Source organism: Macaca fascicularis, chromosome 11 (genome assembly GCF_037993035.2).
Source record: "Macaca fascicularis isolate 582-1 chromosome 11, T2T-MFA8v1.1".
Taxonomy (NCBI): Eukaryota; Metazoa; Chordata; class Mammalia; order Primates; family Cercopithecidae; genus Macaca; species Macaca fascicularis.
Window position 1 is genome coordinate 63,379,990 of NC_088385.1, and position 20,052 is coordinate 63,400,041.

At 45.2% G+C, this 20,052-nt stretch overlaps 1 protein-coding gene and 1 non-coding gene across 36 annotated transcripts in view; both read left to right on the top strand.

The window, feature by feature from the left end:
* Positions 1-20,052, top strand: part of RBMS2 (RNA binding motif single stranded interacting protein 2) — a 100,488-nt gene that overhangs the window by 50,971 nt on the left and 29,465 nt on the right. For 17 of the 35 annotated variants that reach the window (XM_074007200.1, XM_074007201.1, XM_074007190.1 and 14 more), the window contains 10 exons: positions 261-352; positions 2,089-2,246; positions 12,100-12,179; positions 12,315-12,424; positions 12,749-12,795; positions 12,978-13,071; positions 17,860-17,937; positions 18,579-18,689; positions 19,310-19,390; positions 19,940-20,026. In XM_074007200.1, coding sequence (XP_073863301.1) covers positions 261-352; positions 2,089-2,246; positions 12,100-12,179; positions 12,315-12,424; positions 12,749-12,795; positions 12,978-13,071; positions 17,860-17,937; positions 18,579-18,689; positions 19,310-19,390; positions 19,940-20,020 — 932 coding nt within the window. In that variant the 3' untranslated portion in view covers positions 20,021-20,026. Of the gene's footprint in view, positions 1-260; positions 353-2,088; positions 2,247-6,234; positions 6,465-12,099; positions 12,180-12,314; positions 12,425-12,748; positions 12,796-12,977; positions 13,072-17,859; positions 18,064-18,578; positions 18,690-19,309; positions 19,391-19,939; positions 20,027-20,052 lie in introns of those variants that run through there. The other 18 variants (XR_012420358.1, XR_012420357.1, XR_012420359.1 and 15 more) reach the window with 8 other exon arrangements.
* LOC123567710 (U6 spliceosomal RNA) lies at positions 19,534-19,637 on the top strand. Its single transcript, XR_006690817.2, has one exon. It is a non-coding gene; the product is annotated as a U6 spliceosomal RNA (small nuclear RNA).

The following is a 20,052-nucleotide window of genomic DNA, read 5'->3' on the forward strand; positions in this document are numbered from 1 at the left end:
AACCTCAGATTTCTTAAGGGGGAGGGAGAAAGGCAGGGACACCAGAGTAGCTCATTGCCTTGGCATTCTTAGCCATAAACTAGATCACATCTCAGGGTTTGAGGAGCATGTAGATAACTACCTGAAACCTCTCAGTAGCTCTTTCTCCCTCCCATTTCTGTTCCATGGATCATAACCCTTCCTCTGTCTCCTGAAAAGCCTGGACCTCCCTATGTTCCTCACACCTCCCACTTCCTAGTGATGCTGTTTCTCTGTTCCAGGCTATGGCTTTGTAGATTTTGACAGCCCTTCAGCAGCACAGAAAGCTGTAACAGCACTGAAGGCCAGTGGTGTACAGGCACAGATGGCAAAGGTAAGGGTACTACCCCATGTCTGTTCCTCCAAGGAGTTTGTGGTTAGCACCAAAGTTCCAGTTCTAAGGGTTCCAGAGGGCTTCAGAACCATGAAATTGAGTGGGCAAGGGCTATCCACAGTGCTTTCTAGACAGTCCATGAGCACCCCTGGCTGCTGGAGGAAGATGTATTCAAAGTCTGTGGCAGGTAGCTCCATCAGCTCTGTTCCTCTCACCAAGTTATTGGCAGCAAGAAAGGTAAGGCGGCCTCTTCCAGTACTCCTGCTGCTTCCCTGTTTTCCCTGTATTATTCACCCTGGCCCCACTTCCCTACCAGACAGCTTGTGGTGGTTTTACAGCATTCTCTAAACAAGTCAGTTGTGCAACTCAGAATTTCAGAACAATGCTTTCCACCTCCCAATGTTGTTCCCCATAGGGGCTGGGTAGTGGGCTGGGGAGGCAGGAGGGAAGCCACATCAAGGGAGGAAACAGTCCCTTCTCTTCAGATCTATCTGAAACTGTTGTCTTCACTAGACTACTAGAAATCTAGAAGCTTTTCTCTCACTTCTTCTGTTAGGTGGGATTGTCCCCTTGCCTTTCTATTTAATTTTATTTATTTATTTATTTATTTACTTACTTATTTTGAGACAGAGTCTCCCTCTGTTGCCCAGGCTGGAGTGCGGTGGCGCAATCTCGGCTCACTGCAAGCTCCGCCTCCCGGGTTCATACCATTCTCCTGCCTCAGCCTCCCAAGTAGCTGGAATTACAGGCACACGCCACCACGCCTGGCTAATTTTTTGTATTGTTAGTAGATACAGGGTTTCACCGTGTTAGCCAGGATGGTCTAGATCTCCTGACCTTGTGATCCACCCACCTCGGCCTCCCAAAATGCTGGAATTACAGGCATGAGCCACCACGCCTGGTCATCCCTTTGCCTTTCTGAAGCTGTTATGAGTATTATACATAAAGCTTGTGAGGCAGGCCTGCTAGACACCTTTTCTGTAAAGGTTAAAGAAAAAGAAAACAAAAGGAAAAGGCAGAAGAGGATTAAGGTTGCTGGTGACCACCACTGTTCAGGGCAGTGTGACTGCTTAAATTCTTAAAAATACAACTATTGGATGATATTGCCATTTTGCACATTCTGTCCCCTGGAAGGGCTCTCCTACCTCTTCTTCCAGGAGGAAAACCCTCTGGCAAAAGCTCAAAGGTTTAGGAGCCTTCAGGGTCCTAGGAGACTGTAGCTTTCAGGGCTCCATGGTGACCCAGTGAACTCCACATCTGGCTCTTTCCCTGTTCCCTTCTCCCCTCTTCCTGCTCTTCCTCCATCAGGGAGTGAACAGGCATTCCTACTTAGAGGATTCTGTGTGGCCTGGCCGGAAGAGAAGTGGGGAGGGGCTGCTCAAACAAGCCAGCCAAGGAGCAAGGCAGTCTGAGGGAATCCAGCCTCGGGCACCACACCGGCTGCTGGGGAGAGCGGGAATGCTGCTCTGCCTGTTTCTAAAAGAGACAGCCAAACACCATTTATGACTTGTATGATGGGCTTGTATAGTACTAGAAATATTAAATCTGTGCTTTTCCCTCTTGGAACTCAATATACAACCCGTGGTAGTGGGACTGGGTGTTAACAAATAGAATAATCTCTGTTTATGTGGGACCGTTCCTATAGTCTCTTTTCTGAAATGTCATTTGTGAGGCGGGCTGAGGGTAGGAGAGGGATAAGAGATGTGAGCTTCATTTTCTCATTGTTATTTCCATAGCAACAGGAACAGGACCCCACAAATTTATACATCTCAAACCTCCCACTGTCAATGGATGAGCAGGAACTGGAGGGGATGCTGAAGCCCTTTGGCCAGGTTATCTCCACCCGTATCCTTCGAGATACCAGTGGGACCAGCAGAGGTGTTGGCTTTGCAAGGTGAGGATGGCAGGAGTGGGGAAATGATGAGGTTAATAACAAATGTCACTTAGGGGTCACCAGAAAACAAAATCTGTGCCTTTCCCACACAAGGTCAAAATACTATACTATTATTAAAAAATACTTGATGGTAAGTCAAAAGTTCATTTTAGGCCAGACGGTGGCTTACACCTATAATCCCAGCACTTTGGGAGGCCAAGGTAGGCACATCACCTGAGGTCAGGAGTTTGAGACCAGCCTGGCCAACATGATGAAACCCCGTCTCTACTAAAAAATACAAAAATTAGCTGGACGTGGTGGCGCATGCCTGTAATCCCAGCTACTTGGGACGCTGAGGCAGGAGAATTGCTTGAACCTAGGAGGCGGAGGTTGCAGTGAGCTGAGATCGTGCCACCGCACTCCAGCCTGGGCAACAGAGTGAGACTGTCTCTAAAAAAAAAAAAAAAAAAGTTCATTTTATTATAGGTTACAATACTCAAAAACCCATTAGCCCCTACCTAAAAAATTTTTTAAATAAAGATGGGGTCTTGCTGTGTTGCCCAGGCTGCTCTTGAACATCTGGGCTCAAGTGATCCTCCTGCCTCAGCCACATAAGCAGTTGGGATTACAGGCATGAGCCACCACACTCGGCCGAGCTCCCTACTACTTCCTACTACGCTAGGCTTTGTTCCTTTAATCCAGACCCAAACAGAGTAAAAAATTCTGTATATTCTTGTAGTTTACTATTTCTCATCTTGTCTCATTTAATATTTACAACAGCCCTATGAGATAAATATTCTCCATCTTACGGATGAGGAAAGTGAACTCTTCAGTATGAATTGATTTGCCCAGGGTCTTACAGGAGTGGGTGTTAGAGCAGAGCCCTGATCCTTCTGGCTTTGAGATCAGTAGGATGAAGTTGATCTTCCTTTTCAGATCTCTATTCTAGAACAATTCTGCATCTGTGATATCAGAGCTTTGTGAGCCTTGGTTCACTCTCTGAGGTGGAGATTGATTCAGATGAGGAAATTTCCCAAAGTCTTCCCTATACCTGCAGTTTTCCCGGGTGCCCTTCTTTGGGCTCTGGTATCTGCCCTCACTGTCGCAGGGCATCAGCCTCCCTTAGCCCACTTAAGAAATGTCTCTGCTTTTATTTATTTTAAGATTTTATTTGAAAGGAGATTCTTTTGACTTTTTTTTTTTTTAAGTTTCAAAATGACTGGACTAAGTGAGCTAAGCACCCCTTTTAGATTTATAATATCTTGTCTGGTCCACAAACACCCCCTTACTCTGAGTGTTTCAGACCTTGGGAACAAGAAATAGTTTCTCTTGGCCGGGTGTGGTGGCTCATGCCTGTAATCCGAGCACTTTGGGAGGCTGAGGCGGGTGGATCACCTGAAGTCAGGAGTTTGAGATGAGCCTGGCCAACCTGGTGAAACCCTGTCTCTACTAAAAATACAAAAATTAACTGGGTGTGGTGGCGGGCTCCTGTAATCCTAGCTACTAGGGAGGCTGAGGCAGGCTAATCACTTGAACCCGGTAGGCGGAGGTTACAGTAAGCCGAGATCGCACCATTGCACTCCAGCCTGGGCGACAAAGCCAGACCCCGTCTCAAAAAAAAAGAAGAAAAGAAATAGTTCCTCTTCCCCAGCTGACTCAATCTTAGTAGCACCACCTGCTGGCAATCCCGGGTATAACTAAAGGAGAGTTCCTTGGCTTGGGACCATCGAACTTACTTTGCTTCCATACTCCCTTAAAGCAGAGGTTCTCAACCTTTCTCAGTTTGTGGCACCCTTAGTTATTTAATACTTTTTCACCCTAGACCAAAATAAATACCTAACAGTTCAATTTATTAAGTAACTGAATGGTCCACACAATTTTTTTTTTTTTTTTTTTTTTTGAGACGGAGTCTCGCTCTGTCGCCTGGGCTGGAGTGCGATGGCACAATCTCGGCTCACTGCAACCTCCGCCTCCCGGGTTCAAGTGATTCTCCTGCCTCAGCCTCCTGAGTAGTTGAGATTACAGGCGCCTGCCACCATGCGCAGCTAATTTTTGTATTTGTAGTAAAGATGGGATTCACCAGGTTGTCCAGGCTGGTCTCGAACTGCTGACCTCAGGTTATCCACCCACCTTGGCCTCCCAAAGTGCTGGGATTACAGGTATGAGCCACCACACCCAGCCAGTCCACACAACTTTAAAAAAAAAATTTCCTGACAGCAATAACTTCATGGTCCACACAGCTTAAGAAGTGTTTATGCTTTAACAACTTTGTAGCTGTTTGAAAAAATAATACACAAATATTGAAAGAGAGAATGTCTTTATTTCATTCTAACTATCCTTACTAATGGAATATGTGCCTGTTGGAATTGCACAACTTATCAAAATTTCATATCAGAATGGACACCTACACACTCATTTCCTGTTACATATTGATTTTCTTATGGTATTTGCTTTTGTCATAGCAACTATTTAAACCCAGCTTTTTGAAAATATGATGTTATCTATCAAAAGGATTGTAGGGGGAACTAATGTTGAAACAGTAAACAATTTTGAGCTAGTAGTGTACACATTCTCCAACAGATATTGCTATTTTTCTTCAAAGAGTTAAAATAACCTTCATTGTGCCCCTCTGAGTTCACCACAGCCACCCACAGTGCCTGAGAGCACAGTTTAGGAACCGTGGTTTTAGAGACTTTTGAAAAACTATGAAATCTCTTGTATATTTCTATGTTAATGTCTACAAGTTTTCTTCATATGTTCAGATTCATGCAAAGTATGATTTCTAGCAAATTATAAATATTGGCATTTAAAATAAAACTGTTACCTCATTTAAAAATGTATTCAAATGAGATCTAAATACATAGCAATCTGATACACAAATCATTCATTTAAAAAATACCTGACTTTAGGCCGGGCGCGGTGGCTCACGCTTGTAATCCCAGCACTTTGGGAGGCCAAGGCAGATGGATCACCAGAGGTCAGGAGTTCAAGACCAGCCTGACCAACATGGAGAAACCCCGTCTCTACTAAAAATACAAAATTAGCCGGGGTGGTGGCACATGCCTGTAATCCCAGCTACTCGGGAGGCTGAGGCAGGAGAATTGCTTGAACCCAGGAGGCGGAGGTTGCGGTGAGCCGAGATCGCGCCATTGCACTCCAGCCTGGGCAAAAAGAGTGAAACTCTGTCTCAAAAAAAAAAAAAAAAAAAAAAAAAAAAAAAAAAACCTGACTTTGTCCAGATGCAGTGGCTTACTCACGCCTGTAACCCCAGCACTTTGGGAGGCCGAGGCAGGCGGATCATGAGGTCAGGACATCAAGAGCATCCTGGCTAACACAGTGAAACCCCGTCTCTACTAAAAATACAAAAAAATTAGCCGGGCATGGTGGCGGGCGCCTGTAGTCCCAGCTTACTCAGGAGGTTGATGCTGGAGAATGGTGTGAACCTGGGAGGCGCAGCTTGCAGTGAGCTGAAATCGTGCCACTGCACTCCAGCCTGGGCAACATGCACTTCAGCCTAGCTGACAGAGTGAGACTCGTCTCAAAAAAACAAACAAACAAACAAACAAAAAAAACAACCGGACTTTGGGAGGCTGAGGCGGGCAGATTGCTTGAGCTCAAGAGTTCAAGACCAGCCTGGGCAACATGTGAAACCCCATCTCTATAAAAATAAAACAAACAAAAAAATTAGCCGAGCATGGTGGCACATGCCTGTAGTCCCAGCTACCTGGGAGGCTAAGATGGGAGGATCACCTGAGCCCAGGAGGTCAAAACTGCAGTCAACTATGATCACACCACTGCACTCTGGCCTGGGTTACAGAGTGAGAGATCCTGTCTCAATAAATCAATACAGGAGCATGGGTAGGGCTGGAGGCAGATGGGGTGGGCCTTGCCCTGGGGATGGAGCTATGGGCCCATAGGACCCCCAGCCACTTCCTTGTCCCCCTTACCCCTACACCCCCCCCAAAAAAAAACAAAAAACAAAGTGCTATTTTTTTTTTTTTTAATACAGTACTCTCGGCTGGGTGTGGTGGCTCATGCCTGTAATCCCAACACTTTGGGAAGCTGAGGCGGGCGGATCACCTGAGGTCGGGAGTTCTAGACCAGTCTGACCAACGTGGAAAAACCCCGTCTCTACTAAAAATACAAAATTAGCTGGGCATGGTGGCGCATGCCTGTAATCCCAGCTACTCAGGAGGCTGAGGCAGGAGAATCACTTGAACCTGGGAGGCGGAGGTTACGGTGAGCTGAGATCGCGCCATTGCACTCCAGCTTGGGCGACAAGAGCAAAACTCCATCTCAAAAAAAAAATGGAGTGGTCCCCCCTTATTTATGGTTTTACTTTCTATGGTTTCAGTTACCCAGAGTCAACTGAAAATATTAAATGGAAAATTCCGGAAATAAACAATTAAAATGTTTTAAAATCGTATGCCATTCTGAGTAGCATGATTAAACTTCACGCTGGGCTCAGTGGTTCACGCCTGTAATCCCAACACTTTGGGAGGCTGAGGCGAGCAGATCACTTGACATCAGGGGGTCAAGACCAGCCTGGTCAACATGGTAAAACCCCATCTCTATTAAAAATACAAAAATTAGCCAGGCGTGGTGGTGTGCACCTGTAGTCCCAGCTACTCAGGAGGCTGAGGCAGTAGAATTGCTTGAACCTGAGAGGCAGAGGTTGCAGTGAGCCGAGATCGCACCACTGTACTCTAACTTGGGTGACACGGTGAGATTCTGTCCCAAAAACATAAATAAATAAAAAATTTCATGTTGTCCGCTCCATCCCACCCTTTGTCCAAAGTATTCACACTGCAAATGCTACCCGCCCATTAGTCACTTAGTAGTCATCATGGCTATCAGATGAAAAAGCATAGTATATCTAGGGTTTGGTACTATCCATGGTTTCAGGCATCCACTAGGGGCCTTGGAATGTACCTCCTGAGGATAAGGGGGGACTACTATAGTCATAAATCTCATATCATTCTTATAATATTCATTTTTTCTTCTTGATCTTGTGTTTCTATTCCATTTCTCTATAGAATTTAGTTTCTATGCCATTTCTTTATAGAATTGTATTCTAGTGTAAAATATTTTTATTATTAAAGCCTTTATGGATCATCTTGTCATACTTCTCTGCCACAAAAATATATATATAAATTAAAAATTTTGGCCAGGCGTGGTGGCTCATGCCTGTGTAATCCCAGCACTTTGGGAGGCTGAGGTGGGCAGATCACTTGAGGTCAGGAGTTCGAGACCAGCCTGGCCAAAATGGTGAAACCTCATCTCTACTAAAAATATAAAAATTAGCTGGGTGTGTTGGTGGGCACCTGTAATTCCAGCTACTCAGGAGGCTGAGGTGAGAGAGTCACTTGAACCTGGGAGATGGAGGTTGCAGTGAGCTGAGATCACGCCACTGCACTCCAGCCTGGATGACAGAGTGAGATTCCAAAAAAAAAAAAAAATTATCTTTACAATGATGAGCTCACAATTGCCCGAACAACATAAATATCTTAAAATGTTCATACAATGCCAGGGGCAGTGGCTCAAGCCTGTAATCCCAGCACTTTGGGAGGCCGAGGTGGGTGGATCACCTGAGGTCAGGAGTTCAAGACCAGCCTGGTCAACATGGCAAAACCCCATCTCTACTAAAAATACAAAAATTAGCTGGGCATGGTGGCGGGCGCCTGTAATCCCAGCTACTCAGGAGGTTGAGGCAAGAGAATCATTTGAACCCGGGAGGCGGAGGTTGCAGTGAGCCGAGATTGCACCACTGCACTCCAACCTAGACAACAAGAGCAAAACTCCGTCTCAAAATAAATAAATAAATAAATAAAATAAAATGTTCGCCAGGCGCGGTGGCTTACGCTTGTAATCCCAGCACTTTGGGAGGCCAAGGCAGGTGGATCACCTGAGGTCGGGAGTTCAAGACCAGCCTGACCAACATGGAGAAAACCCGTTTCTACTAAAAATACAAAATTAGCCGGGGTGGTGGCACATGCCTGTAATCCCAGCTACTCGGGAGGCTGAGGCAGGAGAATTGCTTGAACCCGGGAGGCGGAGGTTGCGGTGAGCCGAGATCGCGCCATTGCACTCCAGCCTGGGCAAAAAGAGCGAAACTCTGTCTCAAAAAAAAAAGATTAAAAAAATAAATAAATAAAATAAAATAAAATGTTCATACAAAATTATTATTATTATTGAGACAGGGTCTCACTTGGTTGTGCAGGCTAGAGTGCAGTGGTACGATCCTGGCTTATCATAGTCTTGACCTTCTGGGCTCAAGTGATCCTCACACCTCCACTTCCTAAGTATCTGGAACTATAGGCCCCTACCACCATGCCCAGCTAAGTTTTTTGGTGGGGTATGGTGAGGGCAGCAAATTTTTTATTTTATTTATTTATTTATTTTTTGAGATGGAGTTTCATTCTGTCGCCCAGGCTGGAGTGCAGTGGTGCAATTTTGGCTCACAGCAACCTCTGCCTCCCAGGTTCAAGCAATTTTCCTGCCTCAACCTCCCAAGTAGCTGGGACTACTGGCACATGCTGCCACGCCCAGCTAATTTTTTGTAGTTTAGTAGAGACTGGGTTTTACTGTGTTGCCCAGGCTGGTCTCAAACTCCTGAGCTGAGCTCAGGCAATCCGCCTGCCTTGGCCTCCCAAAGTGCTAGGATTACAGGTGTAAGCCACTGCACCCAGCCTAATTTCTTAGTTTTTTTGTAGAGATGGGGGTCTCACTGTTTTGCCCAGGCTGGTCTTGAACGCCTGTGCTCAAGCAGTCCTCCCACCTCAACCTCCCAAAGTGCTGGGATTTAAACATGAGCCACTGTGCCTGGCCTTTTTTTTTTTTGAGACGGCATCTCGCTCTGTTGCCGAGGCTGGAGTACAATGGTGCAATCTCAGCTCACTGTAACCTCCGCCTCCCGGGTTCAGGCGATTCTTGTGCCTCAGCCTCCCAAGTAGCTGAGATTACAGGTGCATGCCACCACGCCTAGCTAATTTTTGTATTTTTAGTAGAGATGAGTTTCACCAGGTTGGCCAGGCTGGTCTCGAACTCCTGGCCTCAAGTGATCCACCCACCTTGGCCTCCCAAAGTGCTGGGATTACAGAGGTGAGCCACCATGCCTGGCCAAATTATTTTATAGAAGTAAATTTGATTGCAAATGCAGAAGCATCTATGACATGGATAGGTTTTGTTTTGTTTAGATTTTTCTAATTAGGTCAGGTAAGCATAAATTAATATTGTTTATTACTATAACAAGGGAGAGTTTAATGCCAGTTCTGTTCCTGCTTTTTGTTTTCATGCTGAGAAAACTTGTTCTCATAAGTAAGTAGATGGGAATGGAAGTAATTTTATTAAAACAGGAATTTAAAAAATTTCTTCTGGTCAGGCATGGTGTCTTGTGCCTGTAATCCCAGCACTTCGGGAGGCCAATGCAGGCGGATCACTTGAGGCCAGGAGTTTGAGACCAGCCTGGACAACATGGTGAAACCCTATCTCTACTAAAAGTACAGAAATTAGCCAGGCATGGTGGCACATGCCTGTAACCCCAGCTACTCAGGCGCTGAGGTAGGAGAATCGCTTGAACCTGGGAGGAGGAGGTTGCAGTGAGCCGAGATTGCACCATTGCACTCCAGCCTGAGCGACAGAGCGAGACTCCATCTAAAAAAAAAACAAAAAAATTCTTCTGAATTATATGCCAAGAACCAAGGTGTTCTGTCATCAAAATTGATTTTTTATGTGTGAATTGACAACTTGCTAAAGTCCCCCAACTTTGTCGTTTCTAAAGAATTGGAAACCATTTGAGAGGAGCTATTGTAAGAGGGGACTTCAGCCTTGATCATTAGCCATCAGGAGCTCTCCCTCAGGAAGATCAGATTTAACAGTTTTTGAGAAAGTTGAGATTCTGAAATGCTCCATGGCCTGCTTACCCTTTGGAAAGACTGTAAGGAGTAGAAGTACCCAACAGAACACCACAGCTCTATGATACCTAATGTGTGGTTTTCTCTAAAAGGCTCAATTTGAGGACTTTTAAAAATATCTTCTTTTGGCCGGGCGCGGTGGCTCACGCCTGTAATCCCAGCACTTTGGGAGGCCGAGGTGGGCGGATCACGAGGTCAGGAGATTGAGACCATTCTGGCTAACACGGTGAAACCCCGTCTCTACTAAAAATACAAAAAAGTTAGCCGGGTGTGGTGATGGACACCTGTGATCCCAGTTACTCAGGAGGCTGAGGCAGGAGAATGGCATGAACCCGGGAGGCCGAGCTTGCAGTGAGCTGAGATTGCACCACTTGCACTCCAGCCTGGGCGACAGAGCGAGACTCCATCTCAAAAAAAAAAACAAAAAAAAAAAAAAACAAAAAACTTTTATAGGAATGGTTCATATTTCTGGGGGTCACTGGCACAGAAAATGTGAGTCTTACTTTAAATATGGAAATAGGTTAAATATACTGAGTTACTTTAAATATGGAAATAGGTGAAAATACTGTTCCTTGTTCTATATAGTCCCTTATAATTTTTAGAACACATTTATATACATTATCTCCTTTGATCTACACAGCACCATGTGGTAGGGTAGATGGATGTTATCTCTAAAGCACAAATAAGGAGTGGATCGGGGTGGGGGAGGTTGTTTTGTTTTGTTTTTTGTTGTTGTTTTTGAGACAGAGTCTTGCTCTGTCACCCAGGCTGGAGTGGAGTGGCGTAATCTCAACTTACTGCAGCCTCTGCCTCCCGGGGTCAAGCAATTCTTCTGCCTCAACCTCCCGAGTAGCTGGGACTACTGGCACGCACCACCATGCTCAGCTAATTTTGTTTTGTTTTGTTTTTAGTAGAGACAGAGTTTCACCATGTTGGCCAGGATGGTCTTGATCTCCTGGCCTCGTGATCCGCCCGCCTTGGCCTTCCAAAGTGCTAGGATTACAGGTGTGAGCCACCATGCCTGGCCTTTTTTTTTTTTGACATAGATTCTCGCCCTGTTGCCCAGGCTGGAGTGCAGTGGCGCAATCTAGGCTCACTGCAACCTCCACCTCCCAGGTTCAAGCGATTCTCTCACCTCTGCCTCCCGAGTAGCTGGGATTACAGGCACGTGCCACCACTTCAGGCTAATTTTTGTATTTTTAGTAGAGACAGGGTTTCTCCATGTTGTCCAGGCTGGTCTCAAACTCCTGACCTCAAGCGATCTGCCTCGGTCTGCCAAAGTGCTGGGATTACAGGCGTGAGCCACCACATGCAGCCAATCAGAGGCTTTTTGTGAGTGTCCTCACTCACAGAGCTCTGGGTGGCGAACTGGTGCTGGAATCTCAGTCTTCTGATTCCTTATTCCTCTTTCTTCAACAAGAAACTAACTCAGTAGATTCCAGCATTCCTTTTTCTATCACTATGGGCCATGAACTCTTTCTTATTGCTTTTTCCTTCCACAGATTCATGAAATCTTAATGATATCATCAATAGCTAATTAGACCTTGACCTTAATTACAACAAGAAGCAAAAAATAAATATTGGCAAATTGTTAGCTTGTACAATTTTATCAAATTAAAAGAACAATTTTCATTCAGAATTTTCTAATAAAAAATAATGGTAATGGCCTCTATTTCTTGTATTCTTATGTATATGGCAGACACAAGAGAGGGCCCATGTTAACAGTCTGAAGACTGTCATTCCTATGAGGATCCCATACGGGGACCAGTTGAGAGAACCTTCATTACAAGCTGGGGTTACCTCGTCAAGAACCTTGAATTTGTGTGGCACTCTGTGTTTCTGTAGTCATAACATTTGGAGCAATTGTGGGGCTGGGAACTTAGAGCTTTGCTTTCTCTTTCAATGTGTGGAGGGCACAGATCCTGGAGAAGCTAGAGCCTAACCCCTCTTATGCTCCTTAGGATGGAGTCCACAGAGAAGTGTGAAGCCATCATCACCCACTTTAATGGAAAATATATTAAGACACCCCCTGGAGTACCAGGTGAGGCATCTGGGGCTCAGGCTGAGAGGGCCACAGGTTGTTACTTCCAGTGAAGATTCTGGAGCAGCTTTGCATGAGTGTGCCTGGGCCACATGAGGTGGGACTCAGCTGCCCATTTCCCTTCTCTCTTGGCAGCCCCATCTGATCCCTTGCTTTGCAAATTTGCTGATGGCGGGCCAAAGAAACGACAGAACCAAGGAAAATTTGTGCAAAACGGACGGGCTTGGCCAAGGAATGGAGACATGGTAAGAGGACCTCTGAGGAGACAGGAGTACTGACGACATTAAAGTGGAATGGAAATGATCATGGCATGATTTCTGTGAGCTTAGGTGGAAAGCTTGAGAGCTACAGTATGTAATTGAGAGATGCTGGCTGTTAACATACTGCCAGTATGTTCTCAAGTGGGGCTTTGTGGCCTGCAGAAACAGAAAAACTCTGAAACAGCTGTAGTGGGACTTGTCCAGGCTTTAATTTGTTAAACTAAAACATTCCCAGCCTTGGACATTCTGGACCGGCTCCTGTTCTCACCCAAGGGCTCACAATGTGAACACTGTGTTCTTTCTTTATAGGGCGGCATGGCCTTGACCTATGACCCCACAACAGCTCTTCAGAATGGGTAAGGTTGTTTTATATAATCGAGTCACCTGAAAATGATAATGGCCTGTGTCCAGACACTCAAATGTTTCATCTTAATTCTCTCTATTTGGAAGTCAAGGGAATGTTGGCTGTGCCTATCAGTTGGGGCCCTTCCCTTGTGGTTTCCTGTGACTCAGTACTGATTGAGGTTCCTTCCCACAGGTTTTACCCAGCCCCTTATAACATCACCCCCAACAGGATGCTTGCTCAGTCTGCACTCTCCCCATACCTTTCCTCTCCTGTGTCTTCGTATCAGGTATGTTCATGCCTGAAGAAGGGTGTGGTGGTTTTCCCTACTGTTGTGCTTTAAGTGAAGTAATATAAGGCTAGGAACTACTTGTTTTTTCTTTTAATCATATTACACACAATTTTACATAACAGCGTAAAAGATGATCTGTGTGTGTGGTCATATATATGGTATATAGTTTTAATGGTGTCCTCTTACTCCCCCTCCACCACCTCCACAAGTAAACTCATGTTAATGTCCTACTGTGTAGCATTTGTCATATTTTTTCATATGATGATACACACATGTATAGCATTTGGGGAGTTGTTTATTTTACAAAACTTGAACCATATTAAATATATTTTTACATTCACTCATCTCACTTAACAGTATCCTACAGCAGTGATTCTCAAAAGTATGGTCCCTGAACCAGCAGCAACAGTATCATCTGAGAATTTTTAGAAACAGAAATTTTGGACTCCCCTCCAAATCTACTGAATTACAAACTCTGAGGATGGGGCCCAGTGATCTGGGTTTTTGTTTGTTTGTTTGTTTGTTTTCAGATGGCATCTAGTTCTGTTGCCCAGGCTGGAATGCAGCCATCTTGGCTCACTGCAACCTCCGCCTCCTGGGTTCAGGCGATTCTCCTTGTCTTAGCCTCTGGAGTAACTGGGATTACAGGCATGCGCCACCATGCCCAGCTAATTTTTGTTCTTTTTAGTAGAGATGGGGTTTCACCATGTTGGCCGGGCTGGTCTCAAACTCCTGACCTCTGGTGATCCGCCCTCCTCAGCCTCCCAAAGTGCTGCACCATGCCCAGCCGTGATCTGGGTTTTAACAAGCCCTCCAGGTGATCCTGTTGCAGCTAATGCTGAGATCCTCTGCTCTAATTTTATCTTTTTTAATGGTTGCATTATATTTCATGCTACAGATATGCCAGAATTCTTTAGCTATACCAAATAGGGGCATTCACTTAGATTTGTTTTTTTGCTGCTATCAATAATGCTCCACTAAACACCCTTGTGCTATATTTTTACATATGCGTGCTTCTATTTCTGGGGGCTAGAGTCCCAGGAGTTGGATTGCTAGGTTGAATGCTGTATGGATTTTCAGTTTTATAGATGTTGCTAGATTGCTTTCCACAAAGGCTGTGTCACCTCACATTTCCACCAACCCTGTATGAAAGTACCCGTTTCCCTTCAGGCATAGGTGCTACTGCTCTTTTAAAATTGTTCCTGTCTTGCTGGGCGCGGGGCTCACACCTGTAATCCCAGCACTTTGGGAGGCTGAGGCAGGTGGATCACCTGAGGTCAGGAGTTCGAGACCAGCCTGGCCAACATGGTGAAACCTAGTCTCTACTAAAAACACAGAAATTAGCTGGGCATGGTGGCAGGCACCTGTAATCCCAGCTACTCGGGAGGCTGAGGCTGGAGAATCACTTGAACCCGGTAGGCGGAAGTTGCAGTGAGCCAAGATCATGCCGCTGCACTCCAGCCTGGGCGACAAGAGTGAAACTCTGTCTCAAAAAAAAAAAAAAAAAAATTGTTCCTGTCTCTTGATGAATGTAAAGTACATTGTTATTTTAATTTGCATGTCCCTTACTAGAGGTGAATTTAATCATTTCATTTGTCATAGTTGGATTTGCTTCTGTCTGATTGCTATTCATATGCTTCGCCCATGTTTCTATTTGGTTATTTGTTCTTTTCTCATCAGCTTATAAAAACTCTATATAAGTATTAATCTTCTAAATGTTATCTTTGTTACAAATTTTTTTCCAATTTTATTTTTTGGCTGTTGACTTTGTGGTCCTCAAACGTTAGTGATGTATCAGAATCACGTGGAAAACTCATTGAAACCTGGGTTGGTGGGCATCACACCCAGAGTTTCTGGTTCAGTAAGATGGGTGGAAGGCAAGAATTTGCATGTCCAACAAGTTCTCAGGTGATGCTGCTGCTACTGCTGCTGGTCCAGGGACCATACTGTGGGAATCACTAGTTTTTGCCATATAAAAGTTTAAAATTCGGCCAGGTATGGTGGCTCATGCCTGAAATCCCAGCAGTTTGGGAGGCAGAGGCAGGTGGATCACTTGAGCTCAGGAGTTCGAGACCAGCCTGGGCAACATGGCAAAACCCCCATCTCTACAAAAAATATGAAAATTAGCCAGGCATGGTGGTGCGTGCCTATAATCCCAGCAACTCAGGAGGCTGAGGTGGGAGAATTGCTTGAGCCCGGAGATTGAGGTTTCAGTGAGCTGTGATCGTGCCAGTGTACTCCATCCTGTGCAACAGAGTAAGATCATGTCTCAAAAAAAAAAAAAAAAAAAGTTTAAAATTTGTATATAGTTAAATTTGTCTTTTTCTTTTATAAATAATTTTTGAGACCGGGCACGGTGGCTCATGCCTGTGATCCCAGCACTTTGGGAGGCCGAGGCGGGTGGATCACAAGGTCAGGAAATCAAGACCATCCTGGCTAACACGGTGAAACCCTGTCTCTGCTAAAAATACAAAAAATTAGCCGGGCGTGGTGGCGGGCGCCTGTAGTCCCAGCTGCTGGAGAGGCTGAGGCAGGAGAATGGCATGAACCCGGGAGACCATCCTGGCTAACATGGTGAAACCCCATCTCTACTAAAAATACAAAACATTAGCCAGGTGTGGTGGTGGGCACCTGTAGTCTCAGCTGCTGGGGAGGCTGAGGCGGGAGAATGGTGTGAACCCAGGAGGCGGAGCTTGCAGTGAGCTGAGATCGTGCCACATGCACTCCAGCCTGGGAGACAGAGCCAGACTCCGTCTCAAAAAAATAAATAAATAACTTTTGAATTTCTTGTCTTTTTTTTTTTTTTTTTTTTGAGACGGAGTTTCACTCTTGTTGCCCAGGCTGGAGTACAATGGCCCAATCTCAGCTTACTGCAACCTCCGCCTCCCAGGTTCAAGCGATTCTCCTGCCTCAGCCTCCCAAGTAGCTGGGATTACAGGCATATGCCACCATGCCCGGCTAATTTTGTATTTTTAGTAGAGACGGGGTTTCTCCATGTTGATCAGGCTGGTCTCAAACTCCTGACTTCAGGTGATTCACCCACCTTGGCCTCCCAAAGTGCTGGGATTACAGGGGTGAGCCCCTGCGCCCGGCAAATTTCTTGTCTTAATTTTTAAAAGTATTCTCTGTCTCTATACTGTGTATCTGGTCTCAAAGATTTTATGTTTTACATTTACGTTTAAATGTGTAATCGGGAATTTATCTTTGTGTATGGCATAAGATAGGAGTCTGTTTTCTTTCAGAGGGTTAACCAGTTGGCCTAGCACCAAATTATTAAATAATCTAACTTACTGGATTATTTCAAATCCAGTTTGAATTGAAATGTCCTTGCAACCCATAATATGACTTCTGTGTCTATAGATTTGCCTATTCTGGATATAGTAGTCAAAGCTCAGAAAATTGTATGATTGTGAGATTACACATAAGTAAAATCACACAATTTTTTTGTGTGTCTAGCTTCTTTCACTTAGTATGTTTTCAAGATGTATCCATGTTGTAGCATTTATCAGTACTTCATTCTTTTTATGGCTGAATAATATTCCATTATATGGCTATACCACATTTTGTTCATCCAGTTATCAATTGGTCATCATTTAAGTTGTTTCCTTTTGGCTACTATGAATAATACTGCTATAAACGTTGATATACAAGTTTTTGTGTGGACATATGTTTTCATTTCACTTGGGTATATACCTAGGAGTGGAATTGATGGGCTATATAGTAACTCTGTATTTAACTTTTTGAGGAACTGCCAAAGCATTTTCCAGAGTAGCTGCACCATTTTACATTCCCACCAGCAGCAGTGTAAAACACTTGTTATTCTGTCCTTATAATTGTAGCCATGCTGGCCTGGCACTGTGGCTCACACCTGTAATCCCAGCACTGTGGGAGGCCGAGGTGGGCAGGTCACTTGAGCTGAGGGGTTCAAGACCAGCCTGGGCAACATGGTGAAACCCCGTCTCTACAAAAAATACAAAAAATAACCAGGTGTGGGCTGGGTGCAGTGGCTCACCCCTGTAATCCCAGCGCTTTGGGAGGCCAAGGCGAGCGTCTCACGAGGTCAGGAGATCGAGACCATCCTGGTTAACATGGTGAAACCCTGTCTGTACTGAAAATACAAAAACAAAATTAGCCAGGCATGGTGGCGGGCACCTGTAGCCCCAGCTACTCAGGAGGCTGAGGCGGGAGAATGGTGTGAACCCAGGAGGCGGAGCTTGCAGTCAGCCAAGATCCCGCCACTGCACTCCAGCCTGGGTGACAGAGCAAGACCCTGTCTCAAAAGTAGCCAGGTGTGGTGATGCACACCTGTAGTCCCGCTGCTGCACTCCAGCCTGGGCAACAGAGCAAGACCCTATCTCAAAAAATAGAAATAATAATTGTAGCCATCCTAATAGGTATGAAGTGGTATCCCATTGTGGTTGTGATTTGCATTTGAGCCTCTTTCATGTACTCATTGGCTATTTGTATATCTTCTTAGAGAGATATCTTTCCAAACCTTTTTTTTTTTCTAATTTTTTTAGTGACAGGGTCTCACTCTGTTGCCCAGGCTGGAGTGTAGTGTCAGAATCATAGCTCACTGTAATTTTGAACTCCTCTTTGCTCTTTTTTAAACTGGATTATTTATTGAGTTTTAAGAGTTGCTAATATTTTAAAAACAGTTTTCTTAATGTTTCTATTTTGAGTGAGGCATGCCAACTTTTCTGGGCTTTGTTGAATATTATTAGATCTTTGGGTCTGAACAATAGTTTCCCGGCAATTAACATTTTTTGTTTTTGCTTGTTTTAGAGAGTGACTCAGACATCTCCTCTACAAGTACCTAACCCATCTTGGATGCACCACCATTCATACCTCATGCAGCCTTCAGTGAGTGTTCAGAAGTGGGCAGAAGCCAAAGAGGCAATTTGATGTAAAGAAAAAACTGACCGGGTGCGGTGGCTCACGCCTGTAATCCCAGCACATTGGGAGGCCAAGGCAGGCGAATCACCTGAGGTCAGCAGTTCGAGACCAGCCTGGCCAACATGACGAAACCCCATCTCTACTAAAAATACCAAAAATTAGCCAGGCGTAGTGGCAGGCACCTGTAATCCCAGCTAATCAGGAGGCTGAGACAGGAGAATCGCTTAAACGCGGGAGGCGGAGGTTGCAGCGAGCTGAGATTGTGCCGTTGCACTCCAGTCTGGGCAACAAGAGTGAAACTCTGTCTCAAAAAAGAAAAAGATAAAGAAAAAAAAATGGCTTTTGATGCCAGGAGATGTGGGTGTGAGTTCTGGCTCAGACCCTTGTGCAACCCAGCAGTAAGACCTAAGCTTGTTATTCTTAGACGAGGGTCCTTCCACACCGACAGGCAGAGTTCCTATTCTTTTGCATAGCTGGGTTGCTGCTCACTTACCATTTCTCAGGATTCTTAAATGTCTGTCTCCGGTGGTCCTGACAGCCACCAATCACTGCTTTAGGCAGCCTCACAGGATGCTGCAGCTAACCCTGTCCTTTGTTGCTGTCTCTAGGGTTCAGTTCTGACACCAGGGATGGACCATCCCATTTCTCTCCAGCCTGCCTCCATGATGGGACCCCTTACCCAGCAACTGGGCCACCTCTCCCTCAGCAGCACAGGCACGGTAAAGCAGGATATTTCTGATTGTAAACTCTCTGAATGAGCACGGCATACCTATGTAATACTCTTCAGCATAAGTAACTTATGAATAATGATGGAATTCGGTGTCATCCAGGGCACACTCAGAACAGGACATAAACTACAATGGTAGTGCTCCATGAGCCAGGAATACAGCCATTCTGCTCCCCAGCCCACCCCTTTTAACTGATTCCTACTCATGCACCTCATAAATAGTGCTTCTGTCTGCATATTAGTTTAAGATACACATGTGTCCTAGGAATCCTCATCAAAATAGTACCTGGAAGGATGGAGGTTTCTTAATTAGGTTTCTTTTAGGCCTACTGTATTCCTTTTTGCATAGAAAGGGCTCGAGGGTAGAGAAGGAAGTGTGTTGAGGAAAAGCAGAAGGAAGTCGGGAAAGAGGAGGAAAATAAGCCGTATAGGGAGATGTCTCCCTAACAGTGTCCTTTAGAACCACCTGAATTGCATTTAAGAGGCTAATGCTCAGATCAACTAAATTAGAATCTCTGGGGTAGAACACAGGCATCAGTATTTTTAAAGCCCCCCAGCTGCTTCAAATGTAGCCAAGAATCACTGCTGTAAGCCCGTTGTTTCTCTTTCTAGTATGTGCAGACGGCTGCAGCTATGCAAGGAGCTTACATCTCCCAGTACACCCCTGTGCCTTCTTCCAGTGTTTCAGTCGAGGTAAGGGTGTTATCATTTCTTTGGATTGAGGTTAGGAAAATGAACGAAGGCAGGTTTCCCCCTGATCAAGATCTTCCTCTCACAATGATGCTGATTCTGTGTTCACAAATAGCTGGTAGGTATGTGAAGAACGTAGGAAGGATGTGCTCGCTTAGGCAGCATGCATACTAAAATTGGAACGATACAGAGAAGATTATGGCCCCTGTGCAAGGATGACACGCAAATTTGTGAAGCGTTCCACATTTAAAAAACAACAACAACAGATGTAGGAAAGAAGGACTTGGTCTGAGTTCATGAATGAGGCCCTTCCTTACATTTGGCCAGCCAGTAGTTAACACCAGGATGCTGGCTTGTATTGGTTAATGTGTCTTGGGAAGAGGACAGGCTGCTAGGAAGGTTGGGGAAGTGGTGGTGTGGGTGGAAACACTCACACACGAGTGTGGAGAGTGGGTAGGTTTGGGAGGGCGCTCGATGTAGGGTGGGCTTTGGTGTAGTGGGAGGTGAGGAAAGGAATGCGTAAGATGACTCCCCTCCTTGGCTATGGCACAGGAGAGCAGCGGCCAACAGAACCAAGCGGCAGTGGACGCACCCTCAGAGCATGGGGTCTATTCTTTCCAGTTCAACAAGTAACAGTGGGTAAGAACCACATGTTGGGGGGCAGG